General features: G+C 40.8%; 1 protein-coding gene across 2 annotated transcripts in view; it reads left to right on the forward strand.

Annotated features, from left to right (window-relative positions):
- The window catches only part of LOC114662565 (transmembrane protein 164), an 83,431-nt gene extending 59,074 nt beyond the window's left edge, over positions 1-24,357 (forward strand). For both annotated transcript variants that reach the window (XM_051934934.1, XM_051934935.1), the window contains exons 4-6: positions 1,569-1,647; positions 12,157-12,257; positions 18,544-24,357. In XM_051934934.1, the coding sequence (XP_051790894.1) occupies positions 1,569-1,647; positions 12,157-12,257; positions 18,544-18,750 (387 nt within the window). In that variant the 3' untranslated portion in view covers positions 18,751-24,357. The remainder of the gene's footprint in view (positions 1-1,568; positions 1,648-12,156; positions 12,258-18,543) is intronic.
- Positions 24,358-24,641: the final 284 nt, after the last annotated feature.

The raw sequence follows: 24,641 nt of genomic DNA on the forward strand, positions 1-24,641 counted from the left end.
GCCTACTGTAAGATTGTTAACAATGTGGCCATAGCTGTGTCGCAAGCACAAGAGGGGGGTGGGGGGGAAGCCATTTCTGTTACTGAGATGGGTTAATGTTTAATGGATGACTACACATTTGGAGTATGCGACATCCATGGATGTTTTAATATTCTGTTGCTCAGCATTGGTCTCCATAGATGACCAGCTGCATCATCATCATCATCATCATCATTTGGTTTGGGAACTGCAGCATCTCAAACCATAAGGACCTACAATGCATAGTGCACACTACAGAAAAGATCATTGGGTTCTCTTTATCCTCCATTAAAGACGTCTTTATTAAGCCCACAGAGTTGTGGAGGACCACTCCCACCCTTCCCACAGTCTCTTTGTCCCACTTCCATCAGGCAGAAGGTACCATAGCATGTGAAGCAGTTCTGCTAGGTTCTATCCCATGGGTGCCCAGACTCTGAACCCTGTGCTACCTGACTGCCTGTTTCACTGGGGTATAAATATGAGGTGGCACGGAGGCTGCATTCCCTTATTCAATATGCAACATGGGAAAGATAAGAGAACACACAATTCAAATGAGGGAAACGTGTGCTGACCTTCATAAGTGAGGGAATGGCTATTAAAAAAACTAGAGGCATTTTCAGGCGAATGTCTATCTACAGTTAGGGCAATAATGAAAAAGTTCAAATCAACTGGAACTGTTACTAACGTGCCTGGAAGAGGCCCAAGTCTATTTTCCTCACACACACACAGTGAGCAAGTTGGCAAGAAAGGTAAAAAAATCCCCAATGGATCACAGTGCCTTGGCTGGATTTCATTTAAAAATGTGAATTACATATACGTTAAGGAAATGGCACACTGACAGCCCCTTTGGCATTGGATTTTATGTGTGTGTTCAGTATCTAAGGGCAGTCGGATTGGTCAGTTTGGCTTTAATTACACTATCACAAGAGGAAGTGCGAGTGTAAGATTAATGAGGAGCAGCAAAGCCGTAGGAGTTACGCTAAGAGTTGCCTTCAAAGAAGGTAAATATTAAAGCGGACAGGAAGTAAGTAAGGTGCCTTGAAATGACAGATTCCAAGAAGCTGGCTTAACGAGATTGCACACGACAGAAAAACAGCCGACAAGAGAGGCTCAGACTCAAGGAACTGAAGATGCATATAAGGCAAGAGACAGAATTCATTTAAAAATATTTAATATTATCTGTTTTCGACAGGTAACTTCACTAGTATATATACTGTATATAATGCCCAGTTCAGTATTTGTTCCCACATCCTATGCCCCAATACTACATAAGCCACCTTAAAAATATGCAAATGGCTGGAGGGATTCCGAAACGTCAATAACCTGTATGAAGACTTTGGAACCTCATGTACTATGTTCAGATTTTTTTTTTGTTTGTTTTTTGATCAACATTATATACTTCCTACATTTTACCCCGACACTTTTCCTCTTCTTTTTTGTTACAAGTTAATGTGCATGCGTTGTACTTGGGTGGGGTAGTTGGGTCCCACCTGCTATTCTGCACATGTTTGACAAGACCGTGACAGACTTGTCTGCTTGTTTCCCCACAGCTGCCCTTCGAGATGGAGGTCTACTACATCCAGCACATCATGCTCTATGCTGTACCGATATACTTGCTCAGGAAGGGAGGTGAGTGACAGCATTGCTCTTTTGGTTGAGACACTTTCCTGTTGCCTTGTATATTTCCAGTCCCTTCATTACTCAATACAGCAACTGATCTTTCTTCATACAACATCCTCTGAGGATCCTTGTAGTTATGATGAGAATGAAATATGATATGCCTATGGCCTACTGGTCATGATGCCTTCAAAAATGGAAGGCAAGGGGGCAGTCAAGTGAATAGGGAAAAATAAACCTTATTTTTGATTATTGTTAAGGGATGTGATGGTGCAGCAGTTGGCACTACTACTGTGTTCAGTTTCTAGCCTGGTCCCTGCCTCTGGAAAGTTAGTATTCTTTAGTTTCTCTGTAAATTGTCCCCAAGATTGACATGTTAAGTTCTATTATTTGTCAGCATGAATGTGCCCTGCTTTGCGATGGCATCCCATTCAAGTGTGGGTCATTCCTTTCCAGGGTCCAACTCCAGTACTGGTGGGCTGCAGTGGCTGCAGGTTTTCATTCTAACCATCTCCTTAATTAGTGAGCCGTTTTTGACGCTGATTAACTTGTTTTGCTTTAGTTTTAATTGATGTGACTCAGACCTCTTTTTCCTTAATGAGCAGCCAAACAATAATGAGAGACAAAACAAGCCAACACATGACCAGCTAACATAAAAATAAAGAATGGTGAAGGTCTGTTATGTTGGTCTGCAGGTCACCAAAATATCTTGACGGTTGTCTTAGAAAACACAGAAAATCAACAGTCTGCTATGGCAGAATCAGAGCACCAACAAGTCGTGATATTCAATAATGGCTTTAATTAACAGCAAGAATTGGCTTCTCATTAAGAAACTGGTTGGAGTTTGACGTTCTGATTTAGCTGGTCATCTGTTAGCTAATTTCACATCTCATTTCTGCTTGGCTCCCATTTAATGAAGAAACGAATCAATTCAGAGGACCGAATCCTTAAAAACAGGGCTAATAAAATGAAGGGAAAAACAGTTAATTAGCAGTGAAAACTGGTCACTGAGTAGGAAAAGGGTTAGAATGAAAACCTGCAGCCACTGCAGCCCACCCCTGCTTTACACGCAGTGATTCCAATCTATGCTGTGTGCAACTCTAAAATGATAGGCGAGTTCAGAAATTAAAAGAACTGATATAAGTACAAACACATAAACCAACTTTTACTTTTACATAAATTAGGCTAGTCAGCGTTCTGTGCACCACACAGGCACTTCATGCAGATTGTAAAGAGGACACACCAGGACATCCCAGATACTCTGTCTGCCTGATTGGCTAGTTGAAGAATTGTGTTGCAAAAAAAATATTCACAGTAAGATGCCCAAGTAAAATTCCCTGAGTTATTAAGCTAGAAAGACATCTTCCGGCTTTCTGAGGGGATGGCACTGAATATGTCAGAAATGCAGTGGGGAACACAGACGATGACTTTCACTCTTCAGGCCATGTCTCAATATGCGACTTTTCTGGCTATTTTTATTTGTAGCCATCATTTACATAATCTTACCATGTCAGAGGCAGTCAGTGACGCTTGTATAATGTGTGTCAGCTAGTCTGTGACCCTCTATAATAAAATCAAACCAGTTTGCAAAAATACAATTTTCAGGCTTGAATTTTGTTAATGATACCTGTACCTTTTTAATTGTTGTAGTCATGTGGATTTACAGTTTGTTTAAAATTTCTCTATCTTGTGTCCCTTCATTGCTGTAATATTCCCACAGTTCTGGCCAACTTAAAGCACAGTGGGAAAAGCCATAATGAACTGCCGCCCTCTAGTGGTTCAGTGTGGATACTGCCACTTAGTTTTTCTTCACCACATTTTCCATTGTAGCCCCACCTTGAAAAGTTTTAATATACAGGTGCTGGTCATAAAATTAGAATATCATGACAAAGTTGATTTAGTTCAGTAATTCCATTTAAAAAGTGAAACTTGTATATTAGATTCATTCATTACACACAGACTGATGTATTTCAAGTGTTTATTTCTTTTAATGTTGATGATTATAACTGACAACTAATGAAAGTCCCAAATTCAGTATCTCGGAAAATTAGAATATTGTGAAAAGGTTCAATATTGAAGACACCTGGTGCAACACTCTAATCAGCTAATTAACTCAAAACATCTGCAAAAGCCTTTAAATGGTCTCTCAGTCTAGTTCTGTAGGCTACACAATCATGGGGAAGACTGCTGACTTGACAGTTGTCCAAAAGACGACCATTGACACCTTGCAGAAGGAGGGCAAGACACAAAAGGTCATTGCTAAAGAGGCTGGCTGTTCACAGAGCTCTGTGTCCAAGCACATTAATAGAGAGGCGAAGGGAAGGACAAGATGTGGTAGAAAAAAGTGTACAAGCAATAGGGATAACCGCACCCTGGAGAGGATTGTGAAACAAAACCAATTCAAAAATGTGGGGGAGATTCACAAAGAGTGGACTGCAGCTGGAGTCAGTGCTTCAAGAACCACCACGCACAGACGTATGCAAGACATGGGTTTCAGCTGTCGCATTCCTTGTGTCAAGCCACTCTTGAGCAAGAGACAGCGTCAGAAGCGTCTCGCCTGGGCTAAAGACAAAAAGGACTGGACTGCTGCTGAGTGGTCCAAAGTTATGTTCTCTGATGAAAGTAAATTTTGCATTTCCTTTGGAAATCAAGGTCCCAGAGTCTGGAGGAAGAGAGGAGAGGCACAGAATCCACGTTGCATGAGGTCTAGTGTAAAGTTTCCACAGTCAGTGATGGTTTGGGGTGCCATGTCATCTGCTGGTGTTGGTCCATTGTGTTTTCTGAGGTCCAAGGTCAACACAGCCGTCTACCAGGAAGTTTTAGAGCACTTCATGCTTCCTGCTGCTGACAAACTTTATGGAGATGCAGATTTCATTTTCCAACAGGACCTGGCACCTGCACACAGTGCCAAAGCTACCAGTACCTGGTTTAAGGACCATGGTATCCCTGTTCTTGATTGGCCAGCAAACTCACCTGACCTTAACCCCATAGAAAATCTATGGGGTATTGTGAAGAGGAAGATGCAATACGCCAGACCCAACAATTCAGAAGAGCTGAAGGCCACTATCAGAGCAACATGGGCTCTCATAACACCTGAGCAGTGCCACAGACTGATCGACTCCATGCCACGCCACATTGCTGCAGTAATCCAGGCCAAAGGAGCCCCAACTAAATATTGAGTGCCGTACATGCTCATACTTTTCATGTTCATACCTTTCAGTTGGCCAACATTTCTAAAAATCCTTTCTTTGCATTGGTCTTAATTGATATTCTAATTTTCCAAGATACTGAATTTGGGACTTTCATTAGTTGTCAGTTATAATCATCAACATTAAAAGAAATAAACATTTGAAATACATCAGTCTGTGTGTAATGAATGAATCTAATATACAAGTTTCACTTTTTGAATGGAATTACTGAAATAAATCAACTTTGTCATGATATTCTAATTTTATGACCAGCACCTGTACATCTTCGGCATCTTACTATTCTCACAAAATGGTGATAGAAGCTGGAAACAGCCCCAGCAACATCAGGCACAAGGCAAAAAGAAACTGGGAATGAAATGTCAGACCACTTCTGTGCCTACTCAAACGCATTCTCAAAATCATGCCCATTTACAGTGGTGTGAAAAACTATTTGCCCCCTTCCTGATTTCTTATTCTTTTGCATGTTTGTCACACAAAATGTTTCTGATCATCAAACACATTTAACCATTAGTCAAATATAACACAAGTAAACACAAAATGCAATTTGTAAATGGTGGTTTTTATTATTTAGGGAGAAAAAGTGAAAAAGTAATTGCCCCCTGAACCTAATAACTTGTTGGGCCACCCTTAGCAGTAATAACTGCAATCAAGCGTTTGCGATAACTTGCAATGAGTCTTTTACAGTGCTCTGGAGGAATTTTGGCCCACTCATCTTTGCAAAATTGTTGTAATTCAGCTTTATTTGAGGGTTTTCTAGCATGAACCGCCTTTTTAAGGTCATGCCATAGCATCTCAATTGGATTCAGGTCAGGACTTTGACTAGGCCACTCCAAAGTCTTCATTTTGTTTTTCTTCAGCCATTCAGAGGTGGATTTGCTGGTGTGTTTTGGGTCATTGTCCTGTTGCAGCACCCAAGATCGCTTCAGCTTGAGTTGACGAACAGATGGCCGGACATTCTCCTTCAGGATTTTTTGGTAGACAGTAGAATTCATGGTTCCATCTATCACAGCAAGCCTTCCAGGTCCTGAAGCAGCAAAACAACCCCAGACCATCACACTACCACCACCATATTTTACTGTTGGTATGATGTTCTTTTTCTGAAATGCTGTGTTCCTTTTACGCCAGATGTAACGGGACATTTGCCTTCCAAAAAGTTCAACTTTTGACTCATCAGTCCACAAGGTATTTTCCCAAAAGTCTTGGCAATCATTGAGATGTTTCTTAGCAAAATTGAGACGAGCCCTAATGTTCTTTTTGCTTAACAGTGGTTTGCGTCTTGGAAATCTGCCATGCAGGCCGTTTTTGCCCAGTCTCTTTCTAATGGTGGAGTCGTGAACACTGACCTTAATTGAGGCAAGTGAGGCCTGCAGTTCTTTAGACGTTGTCCTGGGGTCTTTTGTGACCTCTCGGATGAGTCGTCTCTGTGCTCTTGGGGTAATTTTGGTCGGCCGGCCACTCCTGGGAAGGTTCACCACTGTTCCATGTTTTTGCCATTTGTGGATAATGGCTCTCACTGTGGTTCGCTGGAGTCCCAAAGCTTTAGAAATGGCTTTATAACCTTTACCAGACTGATAGATCTCAATTACTTCTGTTCTCATTTGTTCCTGAATTTCTTTGGATCTTGGCATGATGTCTAGCTTTTGAGGTGCTTTTGGTCTACTTCTCTGTGTCAGGCAGCTCCTATTTAAGTGATTTCTTGATTGAAACAGGTGTGGCAGTAACCAGGCCTGGGGGTGGCTACGGAAATTGAACTTGGGTGTGATACACCACAGTTAGGTTATTTTTTAATAAGAAATCAGGAAGGGGGCAAATAGTTTTTCACACCACTGTACTTTTTGTTTTGTTTTTTTTAAACTAAAGATAAAATGTTATTAATGAGATGAGAATTGACTTTCAGATATACAAAGGTATGAGAGGAACTGTAATTATGTTGTGGATTTATAAGCAGCTGTACAGACAAAGTTTAGATACAGGCATGTGAAAAACACATACACCCCTTGAAATATTTTTTTTTCTTTGTTAACATATGTAAACATATCTTCATTGAAACAGTATCTTTAAATAAAGGTGATGTCATTTAAAAGAACAAAAAAATTTGACTTGTCAGTAATTTATGCAACAAAAATGAACAGACTTACCATTTTCATCTGTGAGTAAATCAAGTCCACCCTCAGTTCTATTACCTAACATTGTCTTCCCAAGTTGTGTTTTCCTATAACTGTCTTCCAGTCTCTGACATTGGCTTTCAGAAAGATTTTCCCACTTCTCCCACTGCAGGATTGTTTCAGGTGTGTGATGGCTGAGGAGTGTCTTGCACAGTTTGTTTTAACCCCATAAGACCTCACTGGGATTCAGATCTGTGCTTTGACTTTGCCATTCCAGAACCCACCACTGCTTCTTTTCAGCAATTCCTTTTTGGATTTCCTTGTATGTTTAGGATCACTGACATGTTTCAAATTCCTATTTTGGTTGAGCTTCACCCTTCTGACAGATGAAAACACCCTTTGATACAAAGAAGAACTCCTAGTGGATTCATGATGGTGAGCTACTCAGGCTCTGATAATGCAAAGCAGCCCCAAACCATTTCCACCACCATGCTTTATAGTTGCTGTCAGGTTCTTCTGTTCAAATGCTGCCTTTGGTCTACGCCAAACATGTCTTCTGGTCTTAGCCAGTAAAGATGTTGGCTTGTTCAGATCAGTAAGCTGTTTGGGTTCCCATCTGGAGATAAGGCCTTCCTCAGGATGACCAGAGCCAACCTGTCTCGCGCTATAAGGAGAGCTAAGTGGGCATACGCACAGAGGATCAACAAACAATTCAACAGCACCAGAGACACACGTCGTATGTGGCAGGGCGTTCAGACAATTACAAACTACAAGCCCAACCCACACAGCAGCGATGGTGATGCCTCCCTTCCGGATGAGCTGAACAACTTCTTCGCACGGTTTGAGGCACAGAACATAGAGCCTGCAAGAAAAACAACGCCTCCCTCCACAGACCAGGCACTATGTCTCTCCATAAATGACGTGAAGAGGACTCTATCCAGAGTCAATCCACGCAAGGCTGCAGGACCTGACAACATACCTGGTCGTGTGCTCAAAGAATGTGCCAGTCAACTGGCTGGTGTCCTCACAGCCATCTTCAACACATCTCTGAGCCAGTCGTCAGTCCCAGCATGTTTCAAGTCGACCACGATCATACCAGTGCCAAAGAAGTCATCAGTGACATGCCTGAATGACTACCGACCAGTTGCACTCACGCCAATCATAATGAAGTGCTTCGAAAGGTTTGTCATGTCACACATAAAGACTAATCTCCCTGCCTCCCTTGACCCTCTTCAGTTTGCATACCGCTCAAGCAGGTCAACTGAGGATGCCATATGCTCTGCCCTTCACCTCTCCCTGACACATCTGGATAAAAAAGACACATATGTCAGGATGCTATTCATAGACTTCAGCTCTGCCTTCAACACAATTATCCCTAAAAAGCTGGTTGTAAAACTGAGCAGGTTGGGCCTAAACACCACCCTCTGCAATTGGATCCTGGACTTCTTGACACAGACGCCCCAGTCAGTTCAGATAGGCTGCAACACTTCCAGCATCATCACACTGAGCACAGGAGCACCGCAGGGCTGCGTGCTTAGTCCACTGCTGTTCACCCTGCTGACTCACAACTGCACAGCCATGCACAACACTAACCACATCATCAAGTTTGCGGATGATACGACGGTGCTGGGACTGATAAGCAGGGATGATGACGCAGCATACAGAGATGAGGTGGAACGGCTGTCCGCATGGTGTGAAGACAACAATCTATCTCTCAATGTCGACAAGACAAAAGAGATAATTGTGGACTTCAGAAAATCACGTCCTGCCCACATCCCACTTAGCATCAACGGTTTAGATGTGGAGACTGTTAGGAGTACCAAGTTCCTCAGTGTGCACATAACTGAGGAACTTACATGGACACATAACACCTCATCACTAAACAAGAAAGCCCAGTAGAGACTACACTTCCTGAGGCAGCCGAAGCGAGCACATCTTCCCCCTTCCATCCTCACCATGTTCTACAGAGGCACCATTGAGAGTGTTCTGACCAGCTGTATCACTGTCTGGTATGGCAACTGCAACATATCCGACCGCAAGCGCCTGCAAAGGATAGTGAAGACAGCAGAGAACATTATTGGGGTGCCTCTCCCTTCACTACAGGACATATTTTACAAACGCAGTGTCCGCAAGGCCTGCAGCATTGTGCAGGACCCCATACACCCCTCACATGGACTTTTCACACTTCTGCCATCCAAGAGAAGATACTGCAGCATCAAAGCCAGATTTGCCAGGATGCAGGAGAGTTTTTACCCCCAAGCTGTTAGACTACTTAACACCAGGCTGCCCCCTGCCCTTCCACACGGCCTCAACCACCTCTAAAAACAGAACTTTTATACATGCGAGCCACTGTCCTGCAAAGACGAGTGTGCAGGTAGAGAAGAACTGAAAATCTCATACTGACCTTTAAGTATTTTGACACTCTTGATATCCTTCTGACCTGTCATTGTTTACACATGTCTTAAACAACTATTATCATACACTGATCATTTCTGTATTATCTATATCCATTATTTATTATTTATTGTATTACAAATCTTACACATCGATATTGCTGCTACTTCTTTGTCTTGTCTTTGCACAATGTCTTGTCTTGTGTATGTTTTAATTTTAATTTAATTTTTAATTTTAATTTAAATTTTAATTCTATTTTTAAATTATTATTTGCACGTCATGTTGTTACACTGTGGACCCTGAGCTTCGCAATTTCGTCTATCTGTATACCTGTATATGGTTGAGATGACAATAAAGTTCACTTTGACTTTGACTTATGCAAATTTACAGTACCCCAAATCATCCTACACTATGACATGTGCAGATCCATAGCTGATACCCAAATATGCAGCAACAGCACACAACGTAATACAGAGTCGTGCTGTTTTCACTTCCGTACTGAGCCAACATCCTTTGGTGAATTTCAGCAGGTTTCACTCTCTGCCCAAATAAATCTTACTACAGTGTGTTAAACATCGGTGCAATCCCACAGCTGAACATGCATGTTCATTTGACCTTGGCTTCGATTAGACAAATGGCAGAGCGCTTGCACTGTGAGTGTTCAAACTGCCCATGAGCCATCGCAAACTAGTTGTTTTGTGTCAGCTTCTATCCGTTGCTTTTACTGCATAATTTTCAAATTGCCTTTACTTTTTGATTTATCCTTGTACATGTATGCATGCTGGAGACATGACATGTTCATTAAAACAACATTGTACAGGCTCCCTCTAGTTGAGATGTAAGGGATTCATCGAATATCCCCTGTATTATTGTGGGATGAGTGTGATCGTCCTACTCTCTTGCCCTAATCTTTACACATACAGTACATACTCTATCCACACAAGCTCTGATTAGGAGCAATGTCTGCACAGCCTATCACTCTCCAGTACTCCAAATAGGGACTCACTAACTACGTCAAGAACAACACATGGGTGTACCCGGATATAACTCAGACCTAAGGCTACTTCATATGGGAGGAGTGGTGGCTCTGAGGCTAGGGATACGCACTGGCAATTGGAAGTTTGCTGGTTTGAAACCCGTAAACGCCAGAAGTGACTCTACTCCGCTGGGCCCTTGAGCAAGGCCCTTACTTAACCTGCAATTGCTCCATCCTGGGTATGATGTTAACCCGCATCCTGCCCTGCATCCCAACCCCCAAGTGTTTCCCTATAAGTTGGAGGACCTGCATGTCCTCCAACTTACAGGGAAACACTTGGGGGTTGGTGGTAGGAGTGGCACTCCAGACATTGTAAAAAAAAAAAAACCTCACACTGTTCCAATCTGGTGCTGAGGTGTCACCCACTGCTGGGTGTTATCAGCACATGCTCCCCAACCTAAAGATACTTTGGTCCCCAAAAATAAACTAGACACACAAATGTCCCCAGATTTAACCTAGACTTAAAGGCCAACACCCCTTAATCCTGCAGAATAACCGTGACACACTGGGTTAAAACAAAATGTCAACCAATTACTGTGAGATTCATTCTGTTTTGGGCATCCTCCTTGGCCTGCTAACCCAGTGAGATAGTGACAGTCTTCTCACACTAGGTGTCCTGTATTTACTGTCATTATTTTACTCAGTCCAGATATAAAAACAAAGCATACTGATGTAAAAGCAGAGCTGTAACAAAATATAGAAAAGCCTGGATATGTTTATATAGGCTTCTAAAGCTTACTGAAACTTGGCAGCAATACCAAAAGAGGATGTTGTCCTGGACGGCTTTTAGATTCAGCAGTCAGGCTGATGACAAGCAGTTAAAATGATGTGTGTGTCTATTTCTCTGATCTATCTGTCTTTAACGTCACTTCTTTTTGGTCCCTCAAATGGGCCGCCATTTATGTCAAAAATCCACATGGGACTCTGATCTTGTGATATTACACATGAATGATTGGCAAGTTCTCTTGGTGATGGATGGCTCTGCCTAAAAACCTTGATTCTCATACTTACCTATGTGCTCTTTTGGTGTTTCCAGTTCTTTCACTATTAAGTTGTAAATTGTCTGATTATTTTAACATAAATTACAAGAAGGAAAGAATGCACAGATGTAGTTAGATAAACACAAAGGAGAGAATGCACAAATGTATTAGGTTCATAAATGATTGGTCACCGGAAAGAATGCAGATGTAGTTACTGAAGGTAAATTGTCTTTATTAAATTCTAAATTGTGAATCACATTCATCACAATTTTTGAAGAAAATAAAAAAAAAAACTTACAATAAAGGCAGATTGACGCTTGTCATTGTGTTGTTTTTTTTTTTCTTTCTTCGTACAGTATATGCAGTTCCAAAATAATGATTTTATCCTCAAGGATAATCCCATTGCAAGTGCTCCTACGAAATGCAAAATTCAGCAATCCCTGACTAAGTGGACACTAAAAACTCTGTGAGCCGTTTACCAAAACCAAGAAACCCTTCCGTGTTACTCCAGAGGTGGTTGACACTGTGAGACATACGAAAGAAGTCCGCTTATATCAGTGGGACAATTATCCCAAAAGGCACTATGTCCTGAAGGGTGTGTCATCATGCCTGCCATAATTAACCAGTTTCTTTGTCCTGTACTATCTGGTGCACGGAAATCTCTGCCATTTTTTTTCACATGGGAATTTTCCCACTCTACCAAATTCAAGCACTGTACTTTTTAAAAAAAATAATTTCAGAAAAATCAAAGTTGCTTGCAATTTACTAGTCATTTTTTGTGTTTTTTTTTTGTCTAGGTGTTTACAAGCCTGAACCTTTGGCACAGTTCTGGTGGTCTTTTCTTTCGACTGGCCTCCTCTTCTTCTATCATTTCACATTCTTACAAGTCCTTGGGCTGGTAAGTGGATGTGCCATATGCTGAATGTCACACATGATAGCCCTTCATTGTGACTGGGGTCTCTGCATTTTAGTTGGACCTCAATCAAATGTGATGGAGTAGATTTACATCAGGAAGGTGGAGACACAACACAAAAAAGATTAAGGTTTACTTTTTATGCATAACCAGGAGGAAAGCTACAACCTCATTGAGTTCTTCTGGTTACTTCTTTGATGTGCACTTTATGGCTTTATTTTGTGTCATTTCTATTAGTCTATTTTTTGTTTTCAGTGCTGTTAACTTCTCTCTGCCTTTCATTTTTATCTTTGTACAAATACAACTGCACATCTTTGTAAGTGTAATTATTTCTTTAGCAAACTTGTAAAATTGAGACATGTACAGTAATATGTTTTAATTCAACAATAATAATAAAGTACAAGCAGTGCCATATTGGGATAAGGAGTGAATAGTATGGTGCCAGATATGTTTGACCAGATGCTAACCTTTTTAGCAAATTCTGTAGAAGTCCTTTTCAGAAATTACTTTTTCAAAAATGTGGACATTTCTTTGACAAAGAAACGTGCTATTCTCTGGATTTGACCGCATTTACAAGGTGGTCTATGGGGGTCTATGCTGCCATCTCTTCATTGGTGTATCAGGAAGCAATGATAGGGAAAAAATGGCAAAAAGCATATCACTTGACAAGTGTGGTAGAATTAGTAAGAATTAATTTTTTATTACAAAAACAGGCATAGGAGCGCTAGAGAAAGTCGAGAGACGAGTGACGAGGCTGATTCTGGGAGGTATGAGTTATGAGATGAGATTGAAGGGGCTAATTTTCAGTGGATTCCAGTTGTTACTTTAAAATTGGTCCTGTTTTTACATAATAAAAATTAATTTTCAAAACCTACAACTAACAAATGTGTGAAAATGTAAGAACACTATATATAATTACATTGTGAACTGTATGACACCATTTAAAGCAGTGTTTCTTAAACTTTTTGGGACTGTGGATCCCTATACAAAAACAATCCCAGATGAAAATGTAAAAAAATAAAATAAAAACAGAAATTACAAAATAATCATTCATGTGAAAAATGTTTTAATCAAGAAAATATTTAATAAATACAGCCATGATGATGAAACTTCCATAACAGATATAATACATAAAATCAAATAGCGTTGAAATGCTGTCGTAGGTGGTCTTTTACAGTATTATTTTTTATTTTTGTATTATTACTGTGTTTTAGTAATTATTCATTTGTGTGATGCATGTATTATGCAAATGTTAAGTTAGCTTAGGATAGGTTGTGTCAGCTCAGGTGTATACTTGACGCATCATCGGTGAAAACGGCACAACAGGACATCCTGGCGTGCTGCTAAGTGCATATCCAAGTGACATCAGACACAGAGGCATGCCCCGCCCCTGGCCCATTAATGTATGTTACACACTTAACGGCAAAATCGACTAACGACACACCGGTCAAGATCACAACTGTATATTGCACATTCAGGATATTCTTATAAAAAGAGAGGCAATAATAAAATCTGTTTCATTTATAAAAAAATGTAAATATTTGGTGTAAGGTTTGTTAAAGATAATCTTCATGTAGATGTCATATTTAGCCTATTTGGATATTTGGTTTTTATTGCAGTGACAGTCAAATCTACTTTCACATAAGCATGTAGAAGCAATATGGAGTAGGCACCTAAGTGCTTACTCACTTAAACGTCCACAGTCACTATGATTATGTATCTAAAACTGATCAAGAGGTAAGCTGGTCTTGCATTTGTTTTTTAAATATAATCTGTAAAGAAGGATCATCCAGCATATCTTCTTCATTCATAGATGATGCATTCTTTACTTGTTCAATAAGATTAAAAGTATGCACAAAAAAACCTCAAGTCTGGACATTTAGTCTTCAAATGTAACTAATAAGTTTTAGTTGGTTAAAACTGTAATCTTCATTTCTCTTTTTTTTCTCATTCATTTGGTCATTCTAAAATTGTTTTCAATTCTTCTGTTTTATTAGAACTGACTATTCTTGTATGTGTTACAGTACCTGAAGTAATAAGTTAATCTTTTTCAAAAGCTGAAGTATCTCTGCAGTGTAACACAACTTTATGTTAAAATCAGTATCTTTTTTTTTCCAATAGGAATATAATGTCTGCTCTTGCTCAGTGTGCGATTATACAAACAAAATATAACTTGAGTAGTTTACTCTTATTGGTAAGAAACAAACAAACAAAAAAAAAATAACCACAGTTAGTTAATGCACACAACTAGGTGACAGCGATGAATGCAACACTGCATGCATGAAGCAACAGAGACGTTTAGTAACTAAGATGACAGACAGCAGGACTTCTGCTCCCTGGTTCAGTGAGCTCTGATCAGTACAGTGTCAAATTAGGGTTATTCGTTGATCGCCGCGTATTCTTCCAGTAGCTACAGCTGATATGAAGGCATTGTGACTGGTGGCAGTGAGGAGACGCTTCACAATGTGATACTTTAAAACAGGGGTGTCAAACTCTGGTCCTGGTGGGCCACAGTGGCTGCAGGTTTTCATTCTAACCATCTTCTTAATTAGTGAGCCATTTTCACTGCTGATTAACTTGTTTTGTTTTAGTTTTAATTGACGTGACACAGACCCCCTAAGTTATTTCTTTTTCCTTAATGAGCAGCCAAACAATATTGAGACACAAAACAAGCCACCATGTGACCAGCTAACCTGAGAATAAAGAAAGGTGAAGGTCTCTGTCATGTTGCTCTTCTCAGGTCCCCAAAACATCTTGACAGTGATTTTAGAAAAAACAGAAAATGAACAGTCTGCTGTGGCAGAGTGAGAACAGCAACACGTCCTGATATTCAATAACGGCTTTAATTAACTTGGCTTCTCATTAAGAAACTGGTTGTAGTGAAACTGGCTCGAGTTTGATGTTCCAATTTAGCTGGTCATCTGTTGGATCGTTTCATGTCTCATTTCTGTTTGGCTGCCATTTAATAAAGAAACGAATCAATTCAGAGGACTGAATCCTTAAAAACAGGGATATTAAAATGAAGGGAAAAAGAGTTAATTAGCAGTGAAAACTACTTGCTGATTAGGAAAAGGGTTAGAATGAAAACCTGCAGCCCTCCAAGACTGGAGTTGGACACCCCTGATTTAAAAGCACTTTGCCCCGTTTGTATCTAATTATTTGCAGAAACTGTACTTCTAATAAAAGACAAAAAGCCACTTGTTCACTTACCGGTTTGTTAGCAGGGTACACACCGGAAGCGACCGCATGTTCTTTGGGTGTGACCGTAGTGTTTAGGACTTGCGGTACTGCATAGTAAGTATCTGGTGTATGACTGACGTGATGTGGGCTGCTGCGGAGTGTCGACAACTCATGCACGCGCGTGGCACAATTGGCAGGTATTGTTTAAGCTAGGCACGTGACCAGGGAGGGCGCGGAGTGTTAGACTCAGGTCAGGTGATCGTTGACCCACGATAAAAGACGGTCTTTTCACCAGGCACAGAGTTCAGTGAAGTTCAGTTAGCGAAGAATTAAAGCAGCAGTAGGGTGATCTACAGGTTGGAGAATACACTGATTTGCCAGAGCGTTTTTTGGATAGGGAGGGAGAAAGCAGTCTAAGCATTCTGTTTACTTAAAGTCCGATTCTTCGGAGCTCATTGAAAAGGGATTGACTTTTTTTTTTTGGAGGATTTTTTAAGGTGCATGCCATGGTGGTGAATACATTTTTTTAATGAACATTTTTTTTTATTTGTCTTTCATGATAATTATTGTAGTGTTTGTATGCATTTTTCCTATATTGTCACTGTAGGGCCCTATGATTTCCGTGATGCGGAAAACACGGACAGAATCACGGAATTAACGCATAAAAACGGATTTTAGATTTAAAAAAGGAAATGTGCGGAATTTAGAGACTGAAGGGGTGACTGTTACAAAACTTCACAATAAATTAAACGATTGAATAATCTGTAGTTCATCATTCAGATACTATTTTCTACTTTGTTGTTTTTCAAGCGAATACAATTCTTGTGGAAATTCAGCTCTGCGTCTGTCCGTTTGTGCGCATTGTTTCCTGCACGTTTTCTCTTTAGAGGCTCGCGAATTAGCTCGCTGCACGAGGCAGAAATGTCTGAGCGAGCAGTATCAGATACCCTAACTACGTAGAAAAAACTAAGAATCACAAGCTTAACCGCAAAATTGAGGGCACAGCAATATCACGGCGACTTTTATGGACATCTTTTCTGCAAGTTTTGCCAGCATACCATAGACTGGACACGAAAAGAAACTTACAGTGACCACGTCAAATTTAAAACCCAAGGAGAAATTAAAATCAAAAAGTGCTCCCCTTCAGGTAACAACGGAGGAAACAACAAAATCGTCAAATGCAAGACGCCAGTTTGTGTCCATGTGAGTCAGATGTACCGCTCGAAAAAATGACGATGATGCATTCTTTATTTATTAAGCATTGTAAACAAGGAGGCGCGCTGCCAGAAAATGAGAGCTGCCTTCGTCAAACTCATCTGCCCCGTATCTTTGAGCAACATATTGACACCGTTCTTCAAAAGATTTGTGGCAAGAAAATATATGTTGTAACTGATGAAACCACTGATAGCCGAGGCCACTTAGTTCTCATCATAGTGACAGACGAGTAAACAGAATTCTTTTATGTAGGCAGTTCGAATTGTACGTGATGTATTTACTGTGAATTATTTAACAGATTAAATTACACAGGCATTTAACCGGTATTAACAGTCTTTCCCATACAAAAATGTTATTAGTGAACAGCACTGGTTGTTATAATGGGTTCCCTTTTAAAAATGAACAACGATGTTTCAGTTTAGTAAACCAGGCACGCAAGGTCAGCATTTGACTCTTCTGTTATAAACTCGGCACCAACAAACCTGGGCAGAAGAGCAGGCTTCTCCTCAGACGCATCCAGCCCTTAAAAGCGGGTCTCTTTCTTTTTTCTAAAAGTGAAGTTAACCTTCATCTCAGAAGGATGCATCAAACTAGTAAGAGCTCTTACAATTTTGGAGGGCACTCACTGTCCTACTGCAGTCTCGGTATTCAGCGTCATGGAGGATCGGGGCTCCTACCTGATGAATGGAACTGCAAAATTAGGTTCAGTTGTGCTAGTGTTACGTTACTACTTTCTTACAGTAAAAAAAAAACCCCACAAAATTCAGAATCGAGGAAAAATAAAATGGTAAAAAACGAAAATCAAGAGAAATAAAACAAAATTTGTGAAAAAATAAAGCAGATTCCATAGGGCCCTACCTAAAGCAGGGGCACGGGGCTATGACAGTGGCTCACAGAAGTTTTTGAGGGATGTAACACATTTTAGTAAACACTGATTTAAAGCAGCCAGTGTCATGCACTATTAAGTCACACTGTTTGTAACAGACTACAGCACATCGTTTGGCTCTTATTTCTTGTTTTCATCGGTGGTTTGGGCATAACATTCAGTTGGCCTGCTTGGGCAGGTGAGGAGCGATGGTCAGTATTTGATGCTTTGCTGTAAAGGAAAAAGTGGTGTGAGCCTCAGTTTATTTGTCAGTCTTAACTGCCATCTAGCAGATAAAGTCAAACAATCCACTGTAGAAGAGCTTTGTGGTACATTCTGCTGATTTAATCTCGACTTTTGCCGACAATCCATCTTGAAGTAATTACTCTAATTCAAGGTTTTTGGGTGCCAGAGCTTATTACAGTAGCATCTAGTAGGGTGTCAGCCTTCAATAGTTTGCCAGGTCCTACTCACAAAAATGACCAAGTTAAGATCAGCTGGTACCCTTAAAACTTGTCTTAGAGATGCGGGAGACAAACCAGAGCAGACCCTGAAAGAACACAGAAGCCAAACACGGAGTGTGACCAGGCTATGCAAATCCCGATTCTTCATTTTCCTTGCAGCATCAAATACCAGCTGTTGCTCTCGTCACAAGAAATCCTCTACAGCGGAGGTTTTGTGTATTCTTGACGACACAGAGCCCGCACTGTCAGATGAGGATTTTGAGCTGTCAGAAGAAAGTGACAATGCAGAAAATCAGCACATAGCCTAAGACAGTGTGACTTAGCATTGCATGTAATCGGTTGCCTTGAATGGTATCACACACCTCAAAATGATCGGGTACAGGGTGTTCACACAGTTCTAAGTTGTGTGTTTTTCCACAATTTGAGTAAGAAAAACAACATGTTGACATTTTTATGAAAATGTGTGATTTTCTGAACAAAATTCAGCCTTATAGCTGTGACAAAGAAAAGAGTTCAGATGCTGACTTGTATTTTTTGTTCTTTCTAGGTTACTGAAGTGAACCTGAACAACATGCTCTGTCCAGCAGTCTCAGATCCTTTCTATGGTCCCTGGTATCGGATCTGGGCATCGGGACATCAGACAATCATGACAATGACTCACGGAAAACTGATCACGCTCTTGTTCCACCCTGCTAGTCCAATCTACAAATGCGTCACAGATGTGATCACACTGCGGACTAAGAAAATTGCTTGATAATCTTCTTAGAAGTTGAGTGTTTACAGCTTAATGCAAGAAAGATGACAAGACAGAAAAAACAAACAAACAAACTGTAATGTGCTTCTAGTGTGGCATTCAGATTAGACCAGCATATTCAGGTCTTCACTGCCCATACCATTCTAGTGGCCTTGCCTCCATTTTGAAAAAGCTTAGTTGGCCATCTTTGTGTTTCTGTAATTCCAAAGCCGGTAGTTTTAAGTTAGTCATTCTCTAAAGGGACCATTTGTATTTTTTAAGGCCTTCTAGCCTCCTCCTCATTAGATACCAAAATGTTTTCATGTTCTTAACATAAATGCTCCATATTGCACAACGTTTAAACAAAACAATCTGCCAATAACTTCACGATTCTTAAGACCGTTAATTTATTATATTTATTATTGGGTCAGAGGTAAAAAGGTAACACATTTATTGTTCATTCAGCAGAGACCACAGTTTTTGAGCAGTAATGTATGAAATGCCGGTGAAGTTAAAAATCTGAAATACGGAGTGCAGTTTCTATTCCATATCGACCCTTCGCTCAAATGCACAGAGCGACTTTTTATTTTATTTTTTTTTAACCGGAGACATTTCTTTTGGAATAAAACTGAAATGGGAGAACTTGTAGTCCATGCATTACTGAAAATTATTTGTAGCAAGTTGTATTTCTGTTTGCTCAGATGAGGTCGAGTGGAACAGACGCCCGCCCGCCCGCTCTTTTACAGCCAGCAGACAGTGGCAGTTTCATTCAAGTTTACTGGAGTAGTCGAGAGGAGTATTTGTGCCCGGTTTAGTTTTTTTACGATGTATTTGATACCTTGCGATAACAAAGGGAACGCATGCAGGTCTGAACGTTTGAAACAAATGGTATCCTTGGTGGTACGCATCTTACTTGGGATGGATACAGGAGTTTGACGTGACATTCTTCACTTGCGCAACTCAAACACAAAGTCGCATCAAATGGAACTTTTGCTGATTAGCAAGTGAACGCGTCCCCAGTAGGTAGGTTTTTAGTTCAAACTTGTGCTCTATGCCTTACATTCTATTTTAAACACAGCAAATGAACACTTGAAGGGATTTTATTACAGGTTTACGGTATTGGGCCTCGGGTTGTTTTAAGAATCAGTGGGTTGAGATATCGCTATTTTTCCTTCGATTGATCGGAGCTCATTCACTGTTTTATGGTGAAGCAGTTACACTCAGACACTTAAATGAAGCTTTATCTAAAAAGGGTTATTTTATTTAAATCCTAAAAAGTTTCTAAAACAATTGGCTATAAAAAGGAAATCTACTTACTATAGAAATGAAGCCAAAAGCTAAAGAGTTTCACAATTTAGACGTTGAATGACATCATGTAAGGAAGATCAGCAGTGGTTTGGCCAACTGCATCTAAGCAGAGGGAATAATCAAGCAGGCTATGATATTCACTTCACGCAGATCAAAACAGAGGACAACTTGTTACAAAATCACTTCCATAGGCAGTCATTCATTTAGGCTTTGTATCGTAGCCTCATTTTATGCATTGCAGATGCCATTTGGAGATCGAGAAGGTCTCCTCCCAGCATGTTACCAGGCAAAGATGGGTACAGCTTCCTAACTGCAATTCTGCCAGAGGGGTGATGGAGTTGGCAGCAGGTGACAGACTTTAGAGCTGGACATACTGGAGGAGTTGGCCATCAGATGCTAGTTATGAGACCTTAAAGCAGGGGTGTCCAACTCCAGGTCTGGAGGGCCGCAGTGGCTGCAGGTTTTCATTCTCATGCTTTTCCTAATCAGTGACCTGCAGTTTTCACTGCTAATTAACGTCTTTTCACTTCATTTCAATAGCCCTGTTTTTAAGGATTCAGCCCGCTGAATTGATTGGTTTCTTCGTGAAATGGCAGCCAAATAGAAATGAGACACGAAACGAGCCAACAGATGAGCAGCTAAACTGGGATTTCAAACTCCAACCAATCTCTTAATGAAAGCTGATTCTTGCTGTTAATTAAGCCCGTGATTTAATTTTGTGGCCTGTTGCTGCTCTCATTCTGCCACAGCAGACATTTCCAAATCTGTTGATTTTCTGTTTGTCAAAATTTTTGGTGACCTGAGAGATCAGCCTTACCGAGACCTTCACCTCTCTTTAATTTCAGATATTGTGTGCTGGGCACAGGGGAGCCGGTCATGTGGCGGATCGTTGTGTGTCTCTTTATTGTTTGGCTGCAAATTAAAAAGAGAGACAGCTAAGGGGCCTGAGTCAAGTTAATTAAAACTAAAGCAAAAGAAGTTCATTAGCATTAAAAACTGGTCACTAATGAAGGAGATGGTCAGAATGAAAACCTGCAGCCACTGCGGCCCTCTAGGCCTCAGGGGTATTTTTCATACGTGGATTAGTCGTTTAGCCGGATGTATTTGTTGACGATTTGGCCTGATCCTGGATCTGTCGGTTTTTCGAAACTCTTGCTGGAAGTGTTGTCATAGCAACACATCCTAATCCTCAAAGCTGCTCGGAGCAGTTTGTTCTACCTAAACAAGGATTACTTTACACACGTAATCAGTGTCCGTGCGTGGAATTCATCCAGTCATGGCTTCGCCGTTCATGAATGAGCGACCAATTGATATCGGTGCACAAATTATAAGACGAGAATTTCAAATAGAGAGGGTTTGTGCGATCGGCAAGATCCTTTATTGCTCTCGGAGGAAATTCTTTTCGAAAGATACCACTTTAGCCGAGGGGGAATATTGTACCTCAAAGATTTATTAGTACCTTATATTCGAAGTCAAACTCGGCGAAGTCGGGCTCTCACAGTCACACAGACAGTATGCATTGCTTTGAGGTTTTTTACAAGCGGCACTTTTTTTATATACTGTAGGCGATGAGGAAAATCTAACTAAAAGTGTAGTTTGCCAGGCAATTCGTAAAGTTTGTTTGGCTCGGAAATATTTCCTTCGGGTTTTCATGGTGTTTCCTGAACACCTGCGTGTGCAGACAATAAGAGAGGCGTTTCATGCCATTGCAGGTAGGCAACACACAGGCAAAAACACCCACAGTTCCATAAAGAATCTCACAATCAGCCTAACGTTCTCATTACCAGGATTTCCAAATGTGATTGGGGCACATGGGACTGATCAGAGTGGAGTTTGGTCAAACATTATTTGGAAAATGTACCTCTCCTCCTGATGAATAATCAGACACAGTGTCTTCATCAAATATTTGACCTTTGTCAATATCTCGTTGGTCAGACACAAGTTCAAGGGATATGACATTCCCTGCAACTGACCCAACAAAAAAGAGGGCTACATGGAACATACCTATGGCACACATGGAGGACAAATATATGCAATGACCATCCTTTACCTGAAATGAAGTGACCACTGCATCCTGCCACTGGTTCTGAGGAGGAGCTTCCCCCTGGAATGCCCTCAGAAACAGGGCGATGGGCATTTTGCTGGAGAGCCAACTCTTCAGCAGGGGTTAGGTCTGGACCGCGTGGACCTCCAGCTGTTTTTTGCTTATCTGCCTTCTTATTAGCTTTAAAATTAATTAAATTTGGGCTGCTTTTGCAGTGTTGCCCCTTGTGCATATTAAATCTTGAAATTCTTCATGTCCTTTGAATAAAAGGTCTTGCGCCGCGTGTGTGAAAAAAAAATGCGCCCGTTCTTTCGTCATTTTGTTACAGCCTATCAAAGACTTGCTGATCATGTTTTCTAGACTCATATGGGCTTTTCACTCAGCGCAGGCGCGCGCATTCATCTCGGATGATTAGATCCAGCTCGACTAATTTAATACACGGCTGTGTTTGAAAAACCGACTTATCCTGGATGAGTGTCACCGGCATTAACTTATCCAAGATGAGGCACCTGATCTCAGATGATTTAAGCGACGTACGAAAAATCCCCCCCTGGAGTTCGACACCCACGCCTTTTCTCGAGGCTGTAATTTAGGGGTCCAAACACACAACCTCTGATCGAGAATTCATGTACTCCTAGACCCCCAAATGTGCTAAATCAGCACTTTTGCTTGAAGTTTGGTGCTATGACATTGCTTACGACAACAGCATTTTATACCTTGGACAGACTCCTTTTTATTTGTTGACAAAACAAGCCAGTAGTTTAGTCATTAATACAAGAAGCATTTGTAATTTGTATTTATTTTTGAGAATATTTGGTGCAAGAGCCAACCTTAAAAAGTTAACGTTAAAATTCAGTAACGTTGGGTATGTTGGAGAAGTGAGAACTATGTAGTTGTTGATGACAAAAAGCGTATTTCTGTTTTTATTGTTTTATTTAGTGTAGTGATTGAAGTAATTCTAGGAGAAATGTTTATTTGGTGTTTGCAGGCCATTATTTGAATATTTTAGAGATGCTAGCAGTCCCTGGCTTCTCTCGACAGTCGACGCTCTACAACAGCAGCCATTGGACTCCTCATTTAAACATCGACTTGTTGAGGGACGTCATTTGATTAGAAAGGATGGCCACGATGGCTTCCGGTCTATTGTGGAGATTTTGGAGGGTCCGCTTCCCAACGTATTTGCTGTCGATGGTACGTTTTTGATTGTGTGCTGCGTTTTGCTCAAGTTTGTCTCTCGGGTTGTGTGGTGATCTTTGTTTTAGTGTTTGTGATGCACATGGAAGTGATGGATTCTGCTGTTCAAAACGAGCATGGCAATGTCTTATTTGAGTGTGTTGTATTGTGAAAGAGATTTATTTCACCAAAAATAACACTGCGACATTTTTGTTACCATTTATCGTTGTGCGTACCCTGAACGGATTCTGGATGATCATAAAAAAGTTCACAAGTAGTCGTCACGCTTCGCCGTAATGGTAACAACCTGAAGTACCAGGATGAAGGAGTCTACCACCGCCCTGTCAATGAATAAGTGGAATTTGTTCTTTTCCAGTCAGCTGCAGTTTCATTCACTTTTCATCTTTGTTCATGTTCGGTCGTGTAGGCCTGTATCGAAGGCAGACTTTGGGCACACTCCGTGTCTTCCTCCGTGATCGAGCCTGTTGCCTTCTGCTACGATTCGTGAGACTACATCCGTGTGAGATCACAGGACTGTATTTACTTGACTCGGCTCTAATCGACACTGGTTTGAATGGTAGAATTAACATGTGATCATTCATCAAAACTCGCTGCATTATGGGAAAGAAAAAAAAAAGTCGTCCAGCTCAGTCTGAAGACACCACAACCCGGAGTCGTTCACCGTGTGTCACCAAATTCAGCCAGTGGCTCAGTCGAGGGGCCGAGGCGAAGTTCTGTTTGTTGGACGAATCCGAGAGGTGAGCTCAGAGGTCACATGATGGCTGCTGCTTACCCTCCCAGTAGAAATGATGAATTTGTCTTTAGCACCGCAGTTTCCAGTGTCACGTTATGCAGTCTTAGGGATGACGGTCATTGGCAATTCACTTAAGATGTTAAACACCACAATAATGCCTTCGTAGTCAATTATTTTAAATTAAAATGTGTGTTAACTATTCACAGTTTCGGTTTCTTCTTCTCCCACTGATTATTTAGGACGATGGCTACTGTGACCTGTTGTATTTGGTGGAAAAATCAAAAGTGACCCTGTGCTTTTACATTGTGTAAATGTTATTTTGTCAAATAAATGAGTGAAACCTTTTGCATTTTTTAGTATTCATTTCTCACGGTTCATAAGCTGCCCCTCAATCCGTCTCAAGTTACTATCCCTCCGTTCAGTTGGCTCTTTCCACTTTTCTATGTTGTGCTCAGTGTAATTACTTGCCGTATGTGACGTGGTCTTTGTGCTGGGGGCTCATCCAGTCGGTCACTGCCCGGATTAAAACGAGGACCTCCTATTTCTCCTCATTTTTAAGTATGAGCTTTTCTCAGTTGAGGTCAAGTAGCACACAATACAACAAGAATAGAAAAAGTCTGGTGCAGTTTGCTC

Source organism: Erpetoichthys calabaricus, chromosome 12, assembly GCF_900747795.2.
Source record: "Erpetoichthys calabaricus chromosome 12, fErpCal1.3, whole genome shotgun sequence".
NCBI classification, from domain to species: Eukaryota; Metazoa; Chordata; class Cladistia; order Polypteriformes; family Polypteridae; genus Erpetoichthys; species Erpetoichthys calabaricus.